The sequence below is a fragment of the Parasteatoda tepidariorum genome, chromosome 11, assembly GCF_982258835.1.
Source record: "Parasteatoda tepidariorum strain Cologne lab strain chromosome 11, Ptep-v5.0, whole genome shotgun sequence".
Classification (NCBI taxonomy): domain Eukaryota; kingdom Metazoa; phylum Arthropoda; class Arachnida; order Araneae; family Theridiidae; genus Parasteatoda; species Parasteatoda tepidariorum.
The window spans coordinates 90,027,937-90,046,199 of NC_141765.1; the positions used below are offsets into that span (position 1 = coordinate 90,027,937).

The following is an 18,263-nucleotide window of genomic DNA, read 5'->3' on the forward strand; positions in this document are numbered from 1 at the left end:
TCTCCTAGTGCAAAAAACCCTAAATAACTTTCGATTTAATGATCGGATCTTCACGTTGTGGGATTCAATCTTAATGATTTAAGATGGTGACCTTAAATATACTAATTAATTAGAGCAGACGATATTTTAAATTACGAAATCATACACAAAAACATACTTTCTCTTAATAAAAATACCTTTTTTCGACGAATTCGTATTTCTGATCTTACTTTTTGCTTATTTCCCCATAATCTCGAGAACTTTTTAAGCGAATTAAATAAATTTTGCAAACAATTATAAAATTTGTTCATTCAAACATTTCATGCAAAATATAACTTTTAGTAAATATTTATTATTTTATTTAATAATAGTCGAAAAATTTTGAATTGAAAGGTACACAAATTTTTACGTCATTTCAAAATATCCAATTTTATATAATGTTACGGTGGTTTACAGACACAAAACTACTACTTATCAATTTAACCTGTGATCGTTTTATTTTATGCATATATTGTCGAATTAATTTACATACTTCAACTATTTAAAATAAATTAGATTAATAACACTTTAATCAAATACAAATTTAAATAACAAATTAAACTAATTAAAAGGCTTTAATTAGTAACAAATAAACTAATTGGCATGGAGAGAACTTACCCATACTGATGTTCATATTGGAAGTTGGTGAACCTCAAAATGACTCGGTTCTACTCTCTCTACTACTACTGCTACTACTGTTTTTGTTGTCTTTTTTTGATCTTTTATACTAAACTTTTTGCTAGATAAAACTATTGCTAAATTCTGGAAAGGTCACACAAGAGATCAAACTTGGACTATAAACTTGTGATTAACCCTTTCCGACACGTATTTCTTAACTTTAATCAAGAGAGTTTATTTGTATTTGCTTAAGTTCTATGTACTAATGGAAGTTTCAACAGTATTTTAAATCTAATCAATTATTTTGCAATTTACGATAAATCTATTTTAAATGTTTTATTGTGATTCTGAATTAAGTGACGATAAGCGTCACATTTTCCTCATGAACAGTAAAAAAAAAGAGAAAAAAAAATAACTCTTGCTACCTGTATAGGCAAGTATCTCTCCAATATACAACTCTATTGTACCAATTATAAACATAAAAGTAGCATGCATTCATAATAAAATTAAAAAATATTTTTTCTATTAACACAAGAAACACAAAAACAAATATTACTTAAGCAAAATGTATATAAAAGAAACATAATCATTGTGTAGATACATATACTTTTGCACAAGTGTGACACGAGGAAAAGAAGAGAAGAAAAATAATCATGATAAGTAAATAATTATTATTGTCAAAATTAACAGAGAGATATATCACCGTCTACAACAGGTAATACATGTTGAAATGTCAAAAACTCCGAAGTTTTAGTTTCGGATCGTTCAATAGCGATAGTATAGGAGCAGTGGTGTCCTTTTATTGAACGAATTTCATATGAGTGGCGAAGATCAGGAACATAGAAGACTCTGTAAAACAAGCACCCCATCCTAGAAATAATTGTGCAGCCACTTCTCACACTAGACGGGTGACAATTTGTTGTTCCTGGGTATGCCTTGCTTTCATCAGTTAGTGCTTCAAAATCCTTATTAGGTGTGCAATGTGTACCCCAAGTACAATAATAATTTTGAGGACAGGCCAACTGACTGATGGTTTTTTCATGAACGGGAAATGTAAAATATAATCGTTTTGAAGAAAACTTACACTGCGCAGAGATGAGTTTTAATTTTAGGTGAAAAAGGTTATTTTTATGAGTGTCCTGAAACCACAAACAGGTCTGATACTCAAGATTTTTTAATGTTATCTCCGCTGTAGTAAAAATAGCACAGTGTTGCTGTCCATTAACTACTTGACAGTTCTGTAGTTCCGAAGAGATGATGGAATGGCTAGTGCAGTCACTTGCGACAGTTGCAAAAAGAGATACAAGCAATAGTAAGGGCAATGTGTTCTGTCTGGCTTGTTGCTGTGCATTATTTTCCAAAAAATCGTGTAAGTTAAGCAACTGACGGCGCGTCGTTGTACCAACTATAGCTCCTCCCAGCAAGAAAAATCGAAAAATACTTTTAAGTAATTTAAAAATGATTAATAAAATGTAAAGTGATGCTTTAAGAAATGCTGCTAGTCCTTTAAAAATCAGCCTTAAAAATATCAATAGGAGGAGTAGTAATCATATCAATAGGAGTAGTAGTATGACAAGAACAACGTAAACTGTGTAAGCTATATGACGAGGCCAACACTTAATTTGGAACAAAAATTCCTTGCAAAAAATGCAATTCGTGGAACGGCAAATGGCTTTTCCTTCTAACACGATCTCTCCATGGACCGCTTTCCCATCGGTTGATATAAAGATTAAGGTTAATTTTTCCTTAAAAGCTATTAGTTCTGTTGGCAAAATTACGTTTAAATCCTTTTCGACATTAAATATAATTTCATTCCCTGAAATTCTTGCGATTAATTTACCCGGTCCAGGTAAAGAGACTACAGGTTCGTTGAAAATTAGAGTGAGATTATGCTGGATGAATTGTGCGCTCTCAAATTCAAGAGGACGTCTCGATTTCCGACCTATAAAAGGTTTTCTAAATAGACATATGTCGAAGGTAATCATTGTCGTGTTTAAAATCCCGCGATTAGATTCGAAACGGAGTAGTTCATATGTGACTTTTCTAACAACACATTTGCATGTCGCATGAGGATGGCATGGGAATAAAGAATAGAATTCAGGAGTTCCTGTGCAGTTCTCCGATGAACACTCACAAGGGGATGCTATGGCATCACCTCTCTCCAAGTCTGTTTCTGAACACAAAAAGGAAGATATATTGCCATTGTTGTTGGTTGGTCTGGACAGAAACTTTGTAGGTGACGTAAGGGTCTCATCCTGCTGAACTATTAATGTTTGCGAAGATAGAACACAGTTGTTGCATGAGGTCCGAAGGCATGCCGTTGGTGGCAACTCTAAACTTTCTGCTTCTGTGGAGTTTAAAGCTCTGCAACTCATTTTCACATGAGGCGTTATTTCGCACATTTTGATTTCATAGGCTTGCACAGAAATAAATGTGACCGCAAGCAGAAAAATGACTGAAATGAAAACAGATATGGGAAGTCTCTCCATTTTCTTAAAAGGGAAATTAAATATACATATACATGTTGCTTGTTGAAGCCTTTAAAGATTAATCTTTTAACTTACTAAAGCGTAAATTATTCCTCTGATTCAATTTATTCAGTATAGCATATTTTTATGCATATATATACATGATTGTGATAGAATTTTTTTTTTTTTTTTAACAAAAAAGTTGTTTTTTTTTCAAGCCAACATATATATTACACTTGATTTCAGAAATTTTACTTTTCTTGCAATTTACGATAAATCTATTTTAAATGTTTTATTGTGATTCTGAATTAAGTGACGATAAGCGTCACAATAACAAAATACAAAATTTTAGCGAAATCGGTCGAATAGTCCGAAATTGGTCGTATAGAAATTGAACTTTAAAAATACGACTTTTTCAAAATTTCATATTTCTCAGGAACTATTTGACTGATTTCCCTCAGATTTTGTGTTTTGCCATCTACAATTGCCCTCTTTAAAATGATGTAAAAATTTTTACACCTTATACTTCAAAGCTTTTCGACTTTTATTAAATAAAATAATAAAAAGTAACAAATATTTGCTAAAAGTTCTATTTTTATTTTGAAATATCGGCAAATAAATGAATTTTATAATTATCTGCAAAAATTTTTCATTTGGATAAAACGTTCACGAGATATGGAGAAACATTGTTATATCCTTCCTGACCATTATGTTGAACCATTGGGTCCATATTTCCCAAAATGCGGCCCATTTTTCGGGAGTCAAAAATCCTTATTCATTGAAAAGAAGGTGTGTTCATTCAGAGAAAGAACTTTTTAGTGTCTGATTTTGTAACTTAAAATATCGTCTGCACAAATTAATTAGTACATTTGCGGTCACCTCCTCGAACCCTTAAGATTGAATAAATGAAGAACATCCCCCTCGAACCATTAAGATTGAGAAGATATTATTATTAGATCACAAGTTATTCAGGTTTTTTTTTATTTCGTGCATTGTATAACTCAATTAAGTGGATTCCTTTTAAGTTTTTACTCTCTATACGTCAGAAAAAAGTAAGTTCAAAAAATTAATGTTAGTTATAATGGCACAATATGTAGAAAAAAATACTATACAGAAAGACAACACAGTTTTTTTTTTCATATCAATCATATTTAAACCGTATCATCAAATTTAAACCGTATTCACTGAGCTATTTACCCAATAGTATTAATAAAAGTGTTTATTCCTTTAGTAATATTAGTATTTTTTATTTAAGAAATATTTTCTTCCGGCATCAAATGTTTGTTACATTGAATATCAATTGCTGAATTTTATCATAACATTCTTGAATTCATATCTTAGGTGAACCTGTTGAAATTTCAAAGAAGTTGTTTCTCAAGTATGAAAATATTTTGAGCAATTTATAAAGACCATGTCATCTCAAAGTCTCTGGAATACCTCCTCAAATTACAAAAAGAAAACTGCAATGATTCTTTTCTTGAATAAAATCATAATAACTTTGTTTCATTTATATATTTTTCAAAGAATACTGTGAAAAACACCACATAATTGTATTTTGCATTATAGATTCAAATAATTATTGATATACAGATCTTAAAAGATGAGGGTTCATGAACAACTTACAGTAGAGAACTTTTCTCCTGAACAACTTCAGGTCTGTCCCCCTAAAACCAAATTTTATCATGAACGACTAGACAAAGCTAGAAATGAGTATTTAATAAAATTTAAATGCGTATTTGAAATGCGCAACTCAAATTTAACAAATTAACTTTATTTAAACCATAATAATTATGAGGAAAAATCTAGCGGAAAATTGCTGAGACGTCCGCAGAATGGAGTTCTAAAACGGACTATTATAAATTATGAGAAGTATTATTTTAACGCTATTATGAAAACCTCATAAAATTTGATTGGTGCAAATGGACGATATCACGTAGTAAATATATTTGGGTTCATTAGTTTATTCTTTAAATAAAGAACTCCTAAATAAAAGGTTAAAATACGAAATTCTATGTCCGTCCGTTTACAAGCATTTTGCTGCGTCCATTTTCATAAGCACGCAGTTTGAGCTGATTGAGCCAGCGTTTTATGTATAATTTTCCGCTAAGGAAAAGTCACACTGAGGCAAAGCAATAACTTTAAAATAAATTATCTTGGTTTGAGTAAGATTTTTTTTCACATTGATTTAAAATTTTCATAATCAATCCAATCCATTTTTACAAGCTTGTCTGAGTTCAGTGTTGGAGCAACTTTTTTACTTAACAAATCTTTTCAAACCAGTGAAAAATCTTCAAATAAATTAAATCAAGAAAAATAAATAAATAAAATAGTTTGGTTTCAAACAACGTCATATCAATAGAAATATGCTTACATATTTAAATTTGAAAATTGATATTTTATTCAAACTTATTAACTTCAAAGATCTCTTTAGTAAATTTAAAATACTTTTTTAAAATTTTTACTCCTATACTGCATAGATATAATGCCCCATATTTCCTTTTAATATTAAAATATTACATAGAAACTCGGTCAGATATAGATTGTAAAATAATGTGCTAGCATACCAAAGAAAATAACTATAGAAAAATTAGGAGGTGAGACTTAATATTATGGTTCGCTCGAAAAACAGAAATTATTTAAAAAGGACACCCAGAGGAACCAGTAAAGTGGTATGAAACAATAGTCGAGAGAGTCCGTTAATCGAATACCGTCTGTTTTGAAAAATTATACTTAAGAAAAATAATACTTTTTATTTATTTTACAATAATGTAATAATATTCCTTTAATTTTTTTAAATTTATATGGATGGTGTTTTCAGTAGAAATGTAAGCAATAACAATCTCGAGCTCGGGACCTACTCTAGTTCCAGTTAAAAAGTTTGCAGCTGCTTACTACATGTTATTCTGATAGGCGATGTTTTCAAACGGATAATTTTATTTTCAATAAAAGAAATAAATTAGATAATTTCTGAGCTCAAATCTGCCGTCTTTCATAAGATATCAATATTAATATGTAATTCTGGGGAGTTTGGAGTGAAAATGTGTTTTAGTTATTTTGTTAATTATTATTAAAAAAGGTGACATGGCTGCTAGATTTTGAATAACTCGCTTTTTTGGCAGTCTTGATTTGGCCTCTTTCCATTTGTTCATTACTGTTTGTTCGTGTTGCAAGCTGTGCGCCATCTTACGTTAGTGTTAACACCTTTAGTATTGTAAACACAAGTATTGTTAGCATTGTAAACATAAGTAATCAAATACATTGTTTGCAAGAATCTCAAAACACAATGATGCCAAATGGCTTTAAAATACAACTGAAACAGTAACCCGGAAATTTAGGCAGTCCCGAACTTGCAGCTTTCCCTAGTGTAGAAAACACCATCCATATTTATTTCTGTAGGTGCAGAATTATATCAGTAGGACAGAATTTAGTTTGACTATTTAAAAATATTTATTATTTCAAAAAAGTGTATTGATTGTATAAAAGAAGAAAATTAAATACAAAATTTCTTAAAAGGACTTTTTTTTTCAGCATGATTATTATTAAAAATTTATTGATTGATTATTTATTGTAATCAAAAATTACATATTCAGAGTTAATTTTTAAGCATCTTTGCTCACAACATTTTATAAAACATAAAGTAAATTAAATATGAAATTTCTTCAGTTTTTAAAATTTTTTTTAGTGTGTTTATTATTAAAATTCATTTATTGATTATTTACAGCAAAATTAAAAAAATATTTTAATTTAATGCAGTCTCATGCTGGGAACTAAACAAGACGAGGAATAGCATTCTTTCCGCCACTCACATTTACGCAATTTAATTGTATGTAGGTTGTTCTATAATTGCGAGTTCAACCTTTTTTTTAAGAATTCTTGACAAAAATGAAATGTAGAAAAACTGCACATGTATTTGATTACTTATTACTTGTGTTTACGATGCTAACAATACTTGTGTTTACAATGCTAAAGGTGCTAACACTAACGTAAGATGGTGCACAGCTTGCAACAAGAACAAACAGTAATAAACTTATGGAAAGAAGCCATATCAAGACTGCCAAAAAAGCGAGTTATTCAAAATCTAGCAACCATGTCACCTCTTTTAACAATATATCTCTAAATAACTAAATCAAATTTTCACTTTAAACTCACTAGAATTACGTAATAACTTTAATATCTTATGAAATATGGCAGATTTGAACTCAGAAATCATTTAATTTATTTCTTTTATAGAAAACAAAATTATCGGTTTGAAAATATCGCCTAGCAAAATAAGCTGTAGTAAGCAGTTGCAAACTTTCTAACCGGAACTAGAGCAGGTATAGAGCTCGGGATTGTTATTGTCCATCCATTCATCATGTGGACAAATTTTAACTTCTCAAAAAACTGATACCTATCAAATTATTATGGTAATACACATTAAGTACATCAATACAAAATCAAGACTAAAAAATTATTCATTTTTTGTTAACTTCCTTACAACTACGGAGATAAGAAAATTACACAGAAGTAAACAGCAATTCAGGTATTTCAGCCGAGGATAGAGCTACATGGTTACACTTTTCGAAAATCCATTTGTGAGGAAAATAAGCACAGCCAAACATACTTTTGCGCATGCGCATTTATCGCAGCGCGTGTACGTAGAGACAAAAGTCTCAGGATCAAGAATATAAACAAACAAACCTAAACCTCTGTAAATAAATATAGCTCATTGCACCTCTAATGTTAAAGTTGTCTTTCTATATTAGTAAATTTAAACACAAAAATAGCAGGGAACGGGTTCCTATGTGATCTTTTAAAGATGTATTCAGCACGCTAGATATATGAACATTACTCTCGGATATTTTATAAAAGAATAGTGTACCAGATGACTGGAACTATAAATATTCCGATCAAAACTCTCCTGCTTCACATATCCAGTAAGTTATTGAGATAATTACCATACATCAAATTATGTTTTCAATTATGCCTAATAAGTGTAATTTTTTAATAGATGTTATAAATGCGTGCGATTTATCATCAGTGACACCTTCCAGAGTGAAGCAGTACTTGAAGTATAGATTTAAAAATGCATTACCCAGGTAAGTTTTATCTCTCTAAATATATCTTATTTCCAACGCATTGGGTAGGTAGGTAAGTACTTTATTTACGTTCAACTAGAGCTGCATAATGGGCTATTGGGGACGGTCAGAGAAACATCCCTGAGGATTATCCAAAGACATGCCATTGCAATTTTGATTTTGATCCTCTGTAGAGGGATGGCTCCCCTGCTTTGATAGCCCAATGACCTGCTCGCGAAGTCAAGCACTTTACTGTAGAACAGTTTAACGAGGACCAAAACTGCGAACCCTTGGTCACTACGCAGGCTGATCGAAGTGGCCACTCTTCCACTTACTGACTGCAGTCCATGATGCTTAACTTCAGTGTTTTACTGCCCACGCATTTGGGATATTGATCTTTTGGTTGTGGTACAAAAAATAGAAGATGACAATGGATATTTTCATATCGTGATCTGTCGTGCCAACTGCAATTGCTAAGTTGCCAAATAGATTCTAAACTTGCAAATTTTAAAAAAAAAAAACATGTAGATGTTTGCCTGGGAGTGACTACGAGTTATACCTTACCAGTTGGTCCGTTTTTGTGATGGGGTGTTTTTTTAGTTTCTCGTGGGCCGCTGCCTGGAAGGGATTGCCAAGACTTGGCAATTATTTTGCCACAGATACAGAAATCTCCCCAGAAACCTGACACTGTAATGCTTTTATGCGTAAAATAAGTCTCCGAATTGGAATTCACACATTTACAGAAAAGTGATATAATAAGCTCATGGAAAGGCTCTTAAGTTTTTGATTCTGGTTTCTGAGACATTGATTTTTCAATTCGACTATTGATATTTCCTTTCTGATCAGCAATTTCATCAAAACTCTTACATATTACTTTCTTTCTCGGTAGTAAATGAATTAATGCTTTAATTATTTTACTGTGTAAGCTTTCTTAGATAATAAATTAAACAAAAGCATTTTGCTCTAAGCAAGATGGATATTTGATTTAAAATTACGTTATGTTGAACCCCGGAAAGTTCTAAACTAATCTGTAGTTGCAAAAAAATTTGTAAGTTTAAATTATAAATTAGAGCTAATCAATTTCAAATCATAATTAAATTGAATATCTAGTAACCAAAATTGTGCTTAAGTGACTATTTTATTTAAATCCCATAATTTTAGCAGAGGCCCATGTTCGCTGCGGCTCGCCAGCCCCCATAATTACTTCACAATCATCATATTTCTCTGTGAGAAACAGATTATTTTTCTAGATCTGAAGGCATTCACTTGATATATATATATATATCCTTTGTTAACTAATTTATTCTCTTTGACGCCACTTTCGTAAAATTATTTACATTTTCTTACATTACAAATTTAGTGAATTTTGCTGATATTGATTGATAATTTTGTTTATTTAAATACCTTAAAATAGTCTTACTGCATGCATTGCAACCTCATCCATTACAACTTTTTAAATAAATCGAACATTTTATAGTTTTAAACTAAAAAAGATATTTGTACTAAAATGTAATTGATTGAGCTTTACCAATTTGCATGAGCTAAAACATTAACTAATTAAATACAAATAGAGCATAATCCCAGCTTTTTGATTATTCAAAAAAGGTAAATAATCCGAATAAGCATTTGTCTACGAATTTAGTATAATTTTTAAGGAAACAAATCCTTTTATAACAATTATAAACTTTTCTTGGATTATTTAAGTGTTTTTCTTTCAAAACAATTTGTGCATTAATTTCAAAATATCACATATTATGTAGCCCTTAATTGTAATTTTAATGTCAAAGGAGAATTCACTATAAAGGGTAAAAAAAATCTCCAAATTGACTGTAATAGATTTTTTTCTTTTCTGCAGAATATTATCATTTGAGAATACAGTAAGGAACCGATTATCCAGAACGATCCGGACCATCGTTATTCCGAATAACTGATTTTTCCGGTTTTCTGAATCGCTACAAAAAGCCGTTTTTTTTTATTGTTAAACCCAACCAAAAAAACATTTTTTGTTGGAAATAATCTTAAGAAGAAGAAAAAAAGATGAAGGAATACACTAATGATTATTTCCAAAATGATGGTAAGGTAAACATCTTTCAAAAAAGAAAGAAAAATCCTAAAATCTTATGAGGAAAAAAAAATTTTTTTTTAAAAAAAAAAATGCTGGGAAATTTTATCGAATTTCGTTCCGGTTTTCTGATTTCCGGATAACGGGTTCTGTACTGTATATTATTTGAAATGTGATGGATAATCTTAACCTGCTACAAAATAGTAGACAAGGCTGTGGCCTGTTCTGAAATAACAGCCTGGGACAAAAAACCATCTTTTCTGAAATACTAGCTTGTGATAAAATAACAGGCTGTTATGATATAACATGTTTAAAATATTAGGTGGTTGTTTTAGTAATTGGTTGTTAAAACAGAAGTACATAGCATTGGAGGGGGGGCTGAGGCTTGCATGTGTCAATCTATTATTTACAGAAATTTAAAACATTTTTTATGTTATTTCTTTTTTTGACCCTAGAAAGGTTATTTGTTTTTTAAGAAATTTAAGATTCCTTATATGTATTTTAGCATTATAATTGCATAATTATCCTTTTCTTATGAATAAAATTTTAAAAAGCCATTTAATGATTTAATTCAAACTTAATCATTTCAATGAAACAAAAGTTAAGTACTATTATCAATTTATAATTGGAATTAGTTATTTATTGAAGTTTATGGACCAACAACATTTTTTATTGGAATTAAATTTTATATATTCTACTACCACTTTTTTATTTTTAAGACTATTAAAACACAAAAATTAAGGCTTGCCATTATTTCACATACGTTATAAAACTTATCGTATCCCCTGTGAGAATATTTTAAAAAAAATTTAAACTCTATAAATTGCTTTTAATTTTAAAAATATCACATTTATACCTACAGGAAAGAAAAAAAGTTTCTACTTTGAATAAGTAATGTTCTAATGATCGGATTTTCATGTATTAAGTGTTATCTCGATAAGTTCAATTCTTTGACTAAACCGATCTTCTGTGCAATGAATTTGGATTTTTTGTTAGCGAAAAGAGTGAATTTTGAGATATTGTTTCAAGAGTTGAGATAGAAGAAAGTTCGGAAGTTTAGGTCAGTTAATTGCATTTTTTGAGACTTTTAATTTCACATTGGCTTATTAATTTTACTTTTTACGTATTCCACATTATCTTAAGAAATTTTTAAATGAACTAAAAAAATAACTTTTTTTAAATTGTGGAGATCTAGAGTTGGAGACAAAATTCCATAAAAATGCCTAATGGTAGTAATATAAAAATCTTTAAACATAGCATGAGTTTTAATTTCAAACCATATAAGTACATACATGTACTCTAACTATAAACACTAGCAGATGCTTAAAATTTTCTGAAGGCTTATTAGTTGAAATATATAGCCTTAATATTCCATCGGCCCTTGTAAATGATCAGGCTTGTGGCATTTTTTTAAGTGAAGATCAGTTGAGCGCACGCTAATTATCATATATTATCCGTGTACCGTTAATCAGAACTCAAATACATGGCTGTTTGTGTGTCTAAAAAGACAAAAATTATTTGTAAAACCATTTCATTTTTAGCTTATTTTTAAAAGAAATAAATGTGTACAACTGACAAAACTTATTAACAGTTATATTCTAGCATAAGAAATAGTCTTGTATATTGTTTATAACTAGACAGGGGATTATATGCACTAAAAACGGACAAAATATGCACTAAAAAACTTGAATATATGCTCTTAAAACTAGAAATATGCATTTAAAATGGAAATTAAAAGTTCAACTTATTTAAATACTGCTACTTACTTTTTCCAACAAACAGAGCTAAAACATTTTTTTGTTAAAAGGAAGAAAGCAAAATATTTCTTACTTGAATCTACACATTTCTGAAGAAAAAGCCTAAAACTGAAGTATGATAAATGAGAGAACAAAAATCATCGCATTTTCCGGAAAGATTTTATTAAACTGAATAATTTTTTTTGCAATACACAACTAAGTGTTTTTCCAAATTTTCAAGAGTGAATTGATGTTGTCGGTCTTCAAAGATCATTTTGAAAGCAGAAAATGACCTCTCCACGTCAGCCGATGTTATTGGACAAAACTTGTACAATTTCGTACTCATTGGTTTTACTTTCTCTGGAAGTTCAGTTCCGTTTCCATTAAGAAAATCATTTATCTTCCTTACTGCTGCAAAACCCGAATTTTTGTTTTGAACGAAACACAATTTTTCTTTTACTTTCTTCCCAACTGAGTCAGGAAGAGCATTGATGCACTGTCGAATTTTTGTCAATTTCGGATATGGCCTCAGCCAGGGGAAGACCTCGTGTTTCGAGCTTTGTTATTGTTCCACATAAGAAAGAAAAGTGAGTGTCAATTATGGCCAAGTCCTTCTGCAAAGAGATATCCTGTAGTAATTCTTTTGTGACATAAACTGAAGAAGCACAGGAACTGTCAATTGCATCTACAACTGACTTTATTGCATCGAAATTATTAGCGTAAAAACGTGCAGCTTCAATCCATGTACCCCACCAAGTTATCACAGGCTGTGGAGGTAAGGGAAAATCAGGATACATTTCTTTATACAGTTTTATGCGCCCAGGTGCTTTGAGAAAAACTTTCTTGATACTAGAAATTAAATCATTCACAGAGGAGAATACTTCTCGGACAGTCTCAGCCAGTCTGTGAACAGCATGAGCCAAACATGTAATATGAAGCATTCTGGGATAAAAAATTTCCAGTGCTGCTGCAGATTTGACCATATACGGAGCGGCATCACTGACAAAAATCAAAACATCTTCAGAACCATCTCTATCAGGCCATAATAATCTGATAGAATCATTGGCAAACCTTGCTATGGTTGAATGATTGACTTTTTCAAGGGCTTTGCTTGCTAGAAGATGTGGTCGAGTAGGAATATTATCTATTTTTCCACAAATAAAATGAGCAATATAGCGACCGCACTTATCTGTCGTCTCATCGACTTCAATCCATATTAGGGCCATCTCCAATATCTCGTCGAATATCATCCAGTACTTCGTTATATATCGGTTGAAGGTAGTTCTTTCTTAAAGTCGATTCATCGGGAATGTTCTGATTGGTACAATATTTTTTTAAAAACTGTCTTAAGTTTGGAGTATTTAACTTTTTTAAAGGAATATTGCTGCTTGCCAAAGCTTTGCATAAATCACTAGAAAAATCACTTTCCTTTTTAGCTGCTTGAACAGGAATAGTTAATAAACTTTGAACAAATCCTTTTGTATTCTGCTTTTTCTTCGCGGAGTGACCATTAGTCTTTATATGTTGATCAATTTGGTACTTTTTCTCACAGGAAATGTGTTTTTGAAAAATCACACAAAATGCTATTTCCCCATCGGTCGTAAGGTCCTTCCCATAGTCCGAAATCCATGTCTTCATTAAATTTGATTTAGTCGACTTAATTTTTGGCATATTATAAAATTCAGCTGTCAAAAATCACGTTCGAAGCTTCACTAACTACGTATTCAACTGATGGATGTTGAAACTATCTATCTATTGGATGGACTATCGAAATATGTTAGAATAGCAGCTCTCTCCGAAAATGTATTCACTCCACCTTTTAACTAATCAATCACAGAAAAGGGAGGTCATTTTCTACCTACCACAGAAGCCTTATTTTTCCCACACAGGTTGACAATTATTTATTCCAGGAAAAGACATCCCTTCATAGAATATCTGACCATCCCTTTCTGAGGTTTCTATGACGAATGTCTGTGTGGGTGGGCCCTTTGTACCCCCCTTCCCGGCATACACCTCATATCTACATCTTTTTCACGTGATTGCAATCACCCCCAGCAACATCAATCCAGCTGACCCTTTCAGGTGATAAAGAACGACAAAACAAAATTTAAAGCGTTCCTTATGCTAACATAAAAGGAGTAGTGATATGGTTTTAGGAGGGAAAAGCCATAAAATGCTGAAAATATGCATTTGTAAGAGCAAATATACCTTTTTATGCATTTATATGCACAAATGGCAAAAAGTGCTAAAATATGCAATTGCATATGCACGTATGCAATTGCATATTATCCACTGTCTATTTATAACATTTAATAAGTCTTGATAGTCAGGGTTCTTTATTTTTACCAAAGAAACCTGCTTTTTCTCTTTTTATGGGGCAAAAACAGTCCTCTTTAAGTTTTTGATGATATTGCAATTTATATCCAATACATTTTTTATCTTTGATAGCTAAACGATAGAATTTGTTATCACATTTTCCAAGCAGTTTATTGATGGTTCCAGAATATGACATTGACACAGTCATTGAATCATCTAAAATTGAAAAAAATGGTATTTTAGTGACAATTAAATTTGTGGGTTATTTACCTATTGATGATTTAAACCTATTTTTAACAGTCTTATAATACTAATTGGGGTTGTTTAACTTTTAAAAATAGAATTTAAGAAAATTATTAACGAACGAATTAAATACAAAAAAAAATAAGAAAGAAAATGGAATATCCCTTTAGAAGGATATAAAATATTTAACTATAATTACTGGCCAAACATACTAGTGAAGGTACTAAATTTTGTGTTGTTAAAAATTAGTTCAAGTTATTAAGAAATTTACTAAAAAAAGGAATTAACATTATCTGAAAATGCTGAAAGGGAATGAATTGAAAATTAGAGTAAAAACATGAGACAGATAAGAAAAATATTGCAGATTAAAAATAAAACTCGCCATATTTTTATTTCACACGTTCCACATCTTATTTAATACTAAACATACCGTAGTCGGTCTTCTGATCAGTTTTCTTATGTTATATTGCATTTCAAAATGTTGGTATGTTTAGTGTTAAAAGGTTTGGACATTATTAAATATTTAAATTGTACACACATTTCATTAACAAACCATAAATGTGCTAATTCAATTATGATGACCAAAGATTGAGAATAGTTTATTCAAAAACAAAATTATGTTTTTTACTAGTTGCATTACCTTAATGCACATCAGGACACACCACCATGCCAGAATGAAAATTTTTTCACCTAGGGGAAAAAGGAAGACTCCTAGAATTACTAGGTGTTGTCATCACTTCAAGAAGGAATCTGTAGATACTCAGCCCAATGGTGTCACCGTGGTTAAAAAGTCTACTTTATTTTCGTGACCTATGGAGAGAGAGGGGGGGGGGGTATGGCAGTTGTGGTAAGATGGCTTCTGTGGGTGTTGGCTGTTTCTTTAAGATCAGTCCAAAGCATTTTCTTGCGTTTATGTTAAACAAAGTTTAACACCCCCATTCCTTCCTATACTTTGAACTGTTGCAACCAACCAGACTGCAACTGTTTCTTATAAAGAAACACAAACATTTCTCTAGATCTGATGTAGAGGAATCCTCTTTTCTCTGCAACTCATGGTGTCCAGTGTGTGTCATCTCTTGCTTATTAATGAAAATGACTCCTGCTGGACAAGTGGTTAAAACCTTTGGTGATTTTTACTTCTTCAGTGGGATTTGTTTTCTTCCGATAATTTTATGTTGAATGTGTATGTATCTACTACAAGACTCTTTAAGTCTTTTTATCATTCTTCACATTAAACTCGGGTCATTCCAATAGCTCTTCTCTTACTTATTTAAATTTTTAATTTATTGCATTTTTTTTTTTTTTTGCAGTGAAGATGATTTAGATACTATCTTGAAAAATGTAATTAAAAGTGCTAAACTTAGCCAAGTTCTAAATGGTGGTTCTGTGCATTTTCGAGAAGTTAATTATGATAGCTTGGATACTTATGAGGCAAAACTTAAAGATACAACGGTGGAATATGAAACTGAAGTAAGTATGTTTCTTTTGTTTGCTTTGTCACCTTCACATTTGATAAATTTGAATTTGATTCTTAACAAAGGGAACAGTCTGAATTTACAGATTTATTCCATGGAAACTATGCAAAAAAAATTGAATTATAAATTCAGCCAGTTCAGAATTATAAATCAGTTTTAGGGGCTTGCTAACTGTTCAGGAACAATATTTGCTTTTGCACCACCTAACCTAAATATACTTGAAAGATGACTTGAAAGATGTTTAAAATTTATCAAAAGTTGTGTTAAAAACATACAGTGTATAATTACAATGCTGGATGTTGTCATATAGTAGATAAGACTGGTATAATACAGGAGCTTAGTTACAGACATAAAGTATAACACATACATGATCAATGAGTGTGTGAGTCAGCATTGAGAGTTACAGTTCATGATTTGTAGTTGGTAGTCATAGATTGGGATATGCCATAATTAGGAGGCTTGTATATAATGGTTAACATTAATTTTTGGTAGTCAATAATTGAATTGTACAAGGAATAAAGTCCTTTCAATTCTTTTAATTATCGAGGTAAGACTGTTAAAGAATTATTAGTTTACTGAATTAGTCAACCTTGTGGTTTTACGACTGACTGATAATGATTAGTTAGAAGATACTGCTCTTAATTAGAAAATACTGAATTGAACCCACAGACTGTTACTTAGCCTTTATTTCAGAAAAAATTATACAATAAGATTAATTCATTCAACTATATGCAGGATTTGAATTGAAATAAGGCCAGGATTTTGAAGCTTATTCGTAAGTTTGAAATTTACGCATTTATGTTTTTGATACACCCAATCTCAATCAATTTCGTTTACGTCCGCCTTTTTTTTTATATGGCTAACGCTACAGATTTAAACATAGTTTTGTAAATCCTAAAATTTTTAATACGCCATTATTACGATACACGAATTTCGAATTTTAATTATCACTTTTGACGTTCTTCAAGTATGCCAATTTCATCGTTATTCCAAAGAATTTTAAGTAGTTATTGCTACCCATTTTTACGAAATTTCTGAAATCACGATTTTGAAAGTTGCAAACGCTTTATTTGCGCAATTTTCATAGCAAATCTAAATGACTTTTGATCCTTTTTTCTGTAGTTACTGCTAAGCATTTCCTCATTGTTTTTAATCTTTAGATATTTTAACACTATATTATCGCGAGTAAGGATTTGCTAATTTAGATAGTCATTTTTTGACATGGTTTATTTGTGCCGATTTTATCGCGAATCAAATTATTTTTCAATCATTGTTTTGGAAATTATTGCTACACATTTCTACAAGGTTTTTAAAGTCTCAATATTTTTATTATACCCTATTGCGACACTTTAATTTTGAAACATGAATTTAAATAAATCACTTTTTGATGCGCTTTATTTACGTCGATTTCATTGTAAATATAAAAGAATTTTGATAGTTTTTTTGGTAGTTATTACTACGTTTTTCTCTGTGATTTAAAAAAATTCTGATATTTTACACACAATATTACAACTCATGAAACTCGATTCAGTTTTAATTTTTTTCTGTAACTTAAAAAGTAATTACATATCTTAGCAAAATCGACAACTTCCTGAAGAGAATTTTAAAAAACGAGATGCGTAAATTCATGTAAAACGCAGTCCCTTTTGCAAAAGAAATAATTCAAAACATGTGCAATTTTTTTTAGTCCCATGAACATGTGGAAGTTTAAAAACACACACTCAAACTAATCTTTTTATTGTCATATAATTTCAAAAACATATATCCCGATTCAAATTTCGCTTTTTAAAAATCATACAGTTTGATTCTTCTTGCAATTTAAAAGTCACACGTTAATTTTTATCTATGCGATATTAAAATTGCACATCACATTTCGTATTAACATTAGCGAGATTTAAAAATCATCCTGCTCGATTCGTATTCACGAGATTTAAAATCACATATCTCGATTTGTGTTCAGGTGTTAACAAAAATCATATGTTGTTCTTCTCGCAATTCAAGAATCATACACAGTGATGCATATTTAGGCGAATCGCGACTAATATTCACGCATTTTAAAAATCATGTGTTGTGAGTCTTCTCGCAATTTAAAAGCCACACATCTCTATTCGTATTCACGCTATTTGAAAACATGTTTCATGTTTTTTATTTGCGTAATTTAAAAATCACACATAAAAATTTGTATTCAAACAATTAAAAAATTACACATCGCTATTTGTATTCACTTCGGTTTAAAAATCAGGAAAGGAAAAACATTGGGACAGATTTCG

The 18,263-nt window shown here is 30.7% G+C and overlaps 2 protein-coding genes across 42 annotated transcripts in view; both read left to right on the plus strand.

The window, feature by feature from the left end:
- Nucleotides 1-4,605, plus strand: part of Naglu (N-acetyl-alpha-glucosaminidase) — an 86,805-nt gene extending 82,200 nt beyond the window's left edge. For all 3 annotated transcript variants that reach the window (XR_011638300.2, XM_016069664.4, XM_071187957.2), the window contains one exon: nt 4,446-4,605. Coding sequence is in view for 2 of the 3 variants with exons in the window: in XM_016069664.4 (XP_015925150.3) it covers nt 4,446-4,510 (65 nt within the window). In the remaining variant the exon portion in view is untranslated. The remainder of the gene's footprint in view (nt 1-4,445) is intronic.
- Nucleotides 4,606-7,432: 2,827 nt separating this feature from the next.
- LOC107452993 (uncharacterized) overlaps nt 7,433-18,263 on the plus strand; it is an 87,366-nt gene continuing 76,535 nt past the window's right edge. For 6 of the 39 annotated variants that reach the window (XM_043051435.3, XM_071187900.2, XM_071187903.2 and 3 more), the window contains exons 1-3: nt 7,611-8,020; nt 8,095-8,182; nt 15,829-15,988. In XM_043051435.3, the coding sequence (XP_042907369.2) occupies nt 7,969-8,020; nt 8,095-8,182; nt 15,829-15,988 (300 nt within the window). In that variant the 5' untranslated portion in view covers nt 7,611-7,968. Of the gene's footprint in view, nt 8,021-8,094; nt 8,183-15,828; nt 15,989-18,263 lie in introns of all 39 variants that reach the window. The other 33 variants (XM_087154869.1, XM_087154868.1, XM_071187902.2 and 30 more) reach the window with 15 other exon arrangements.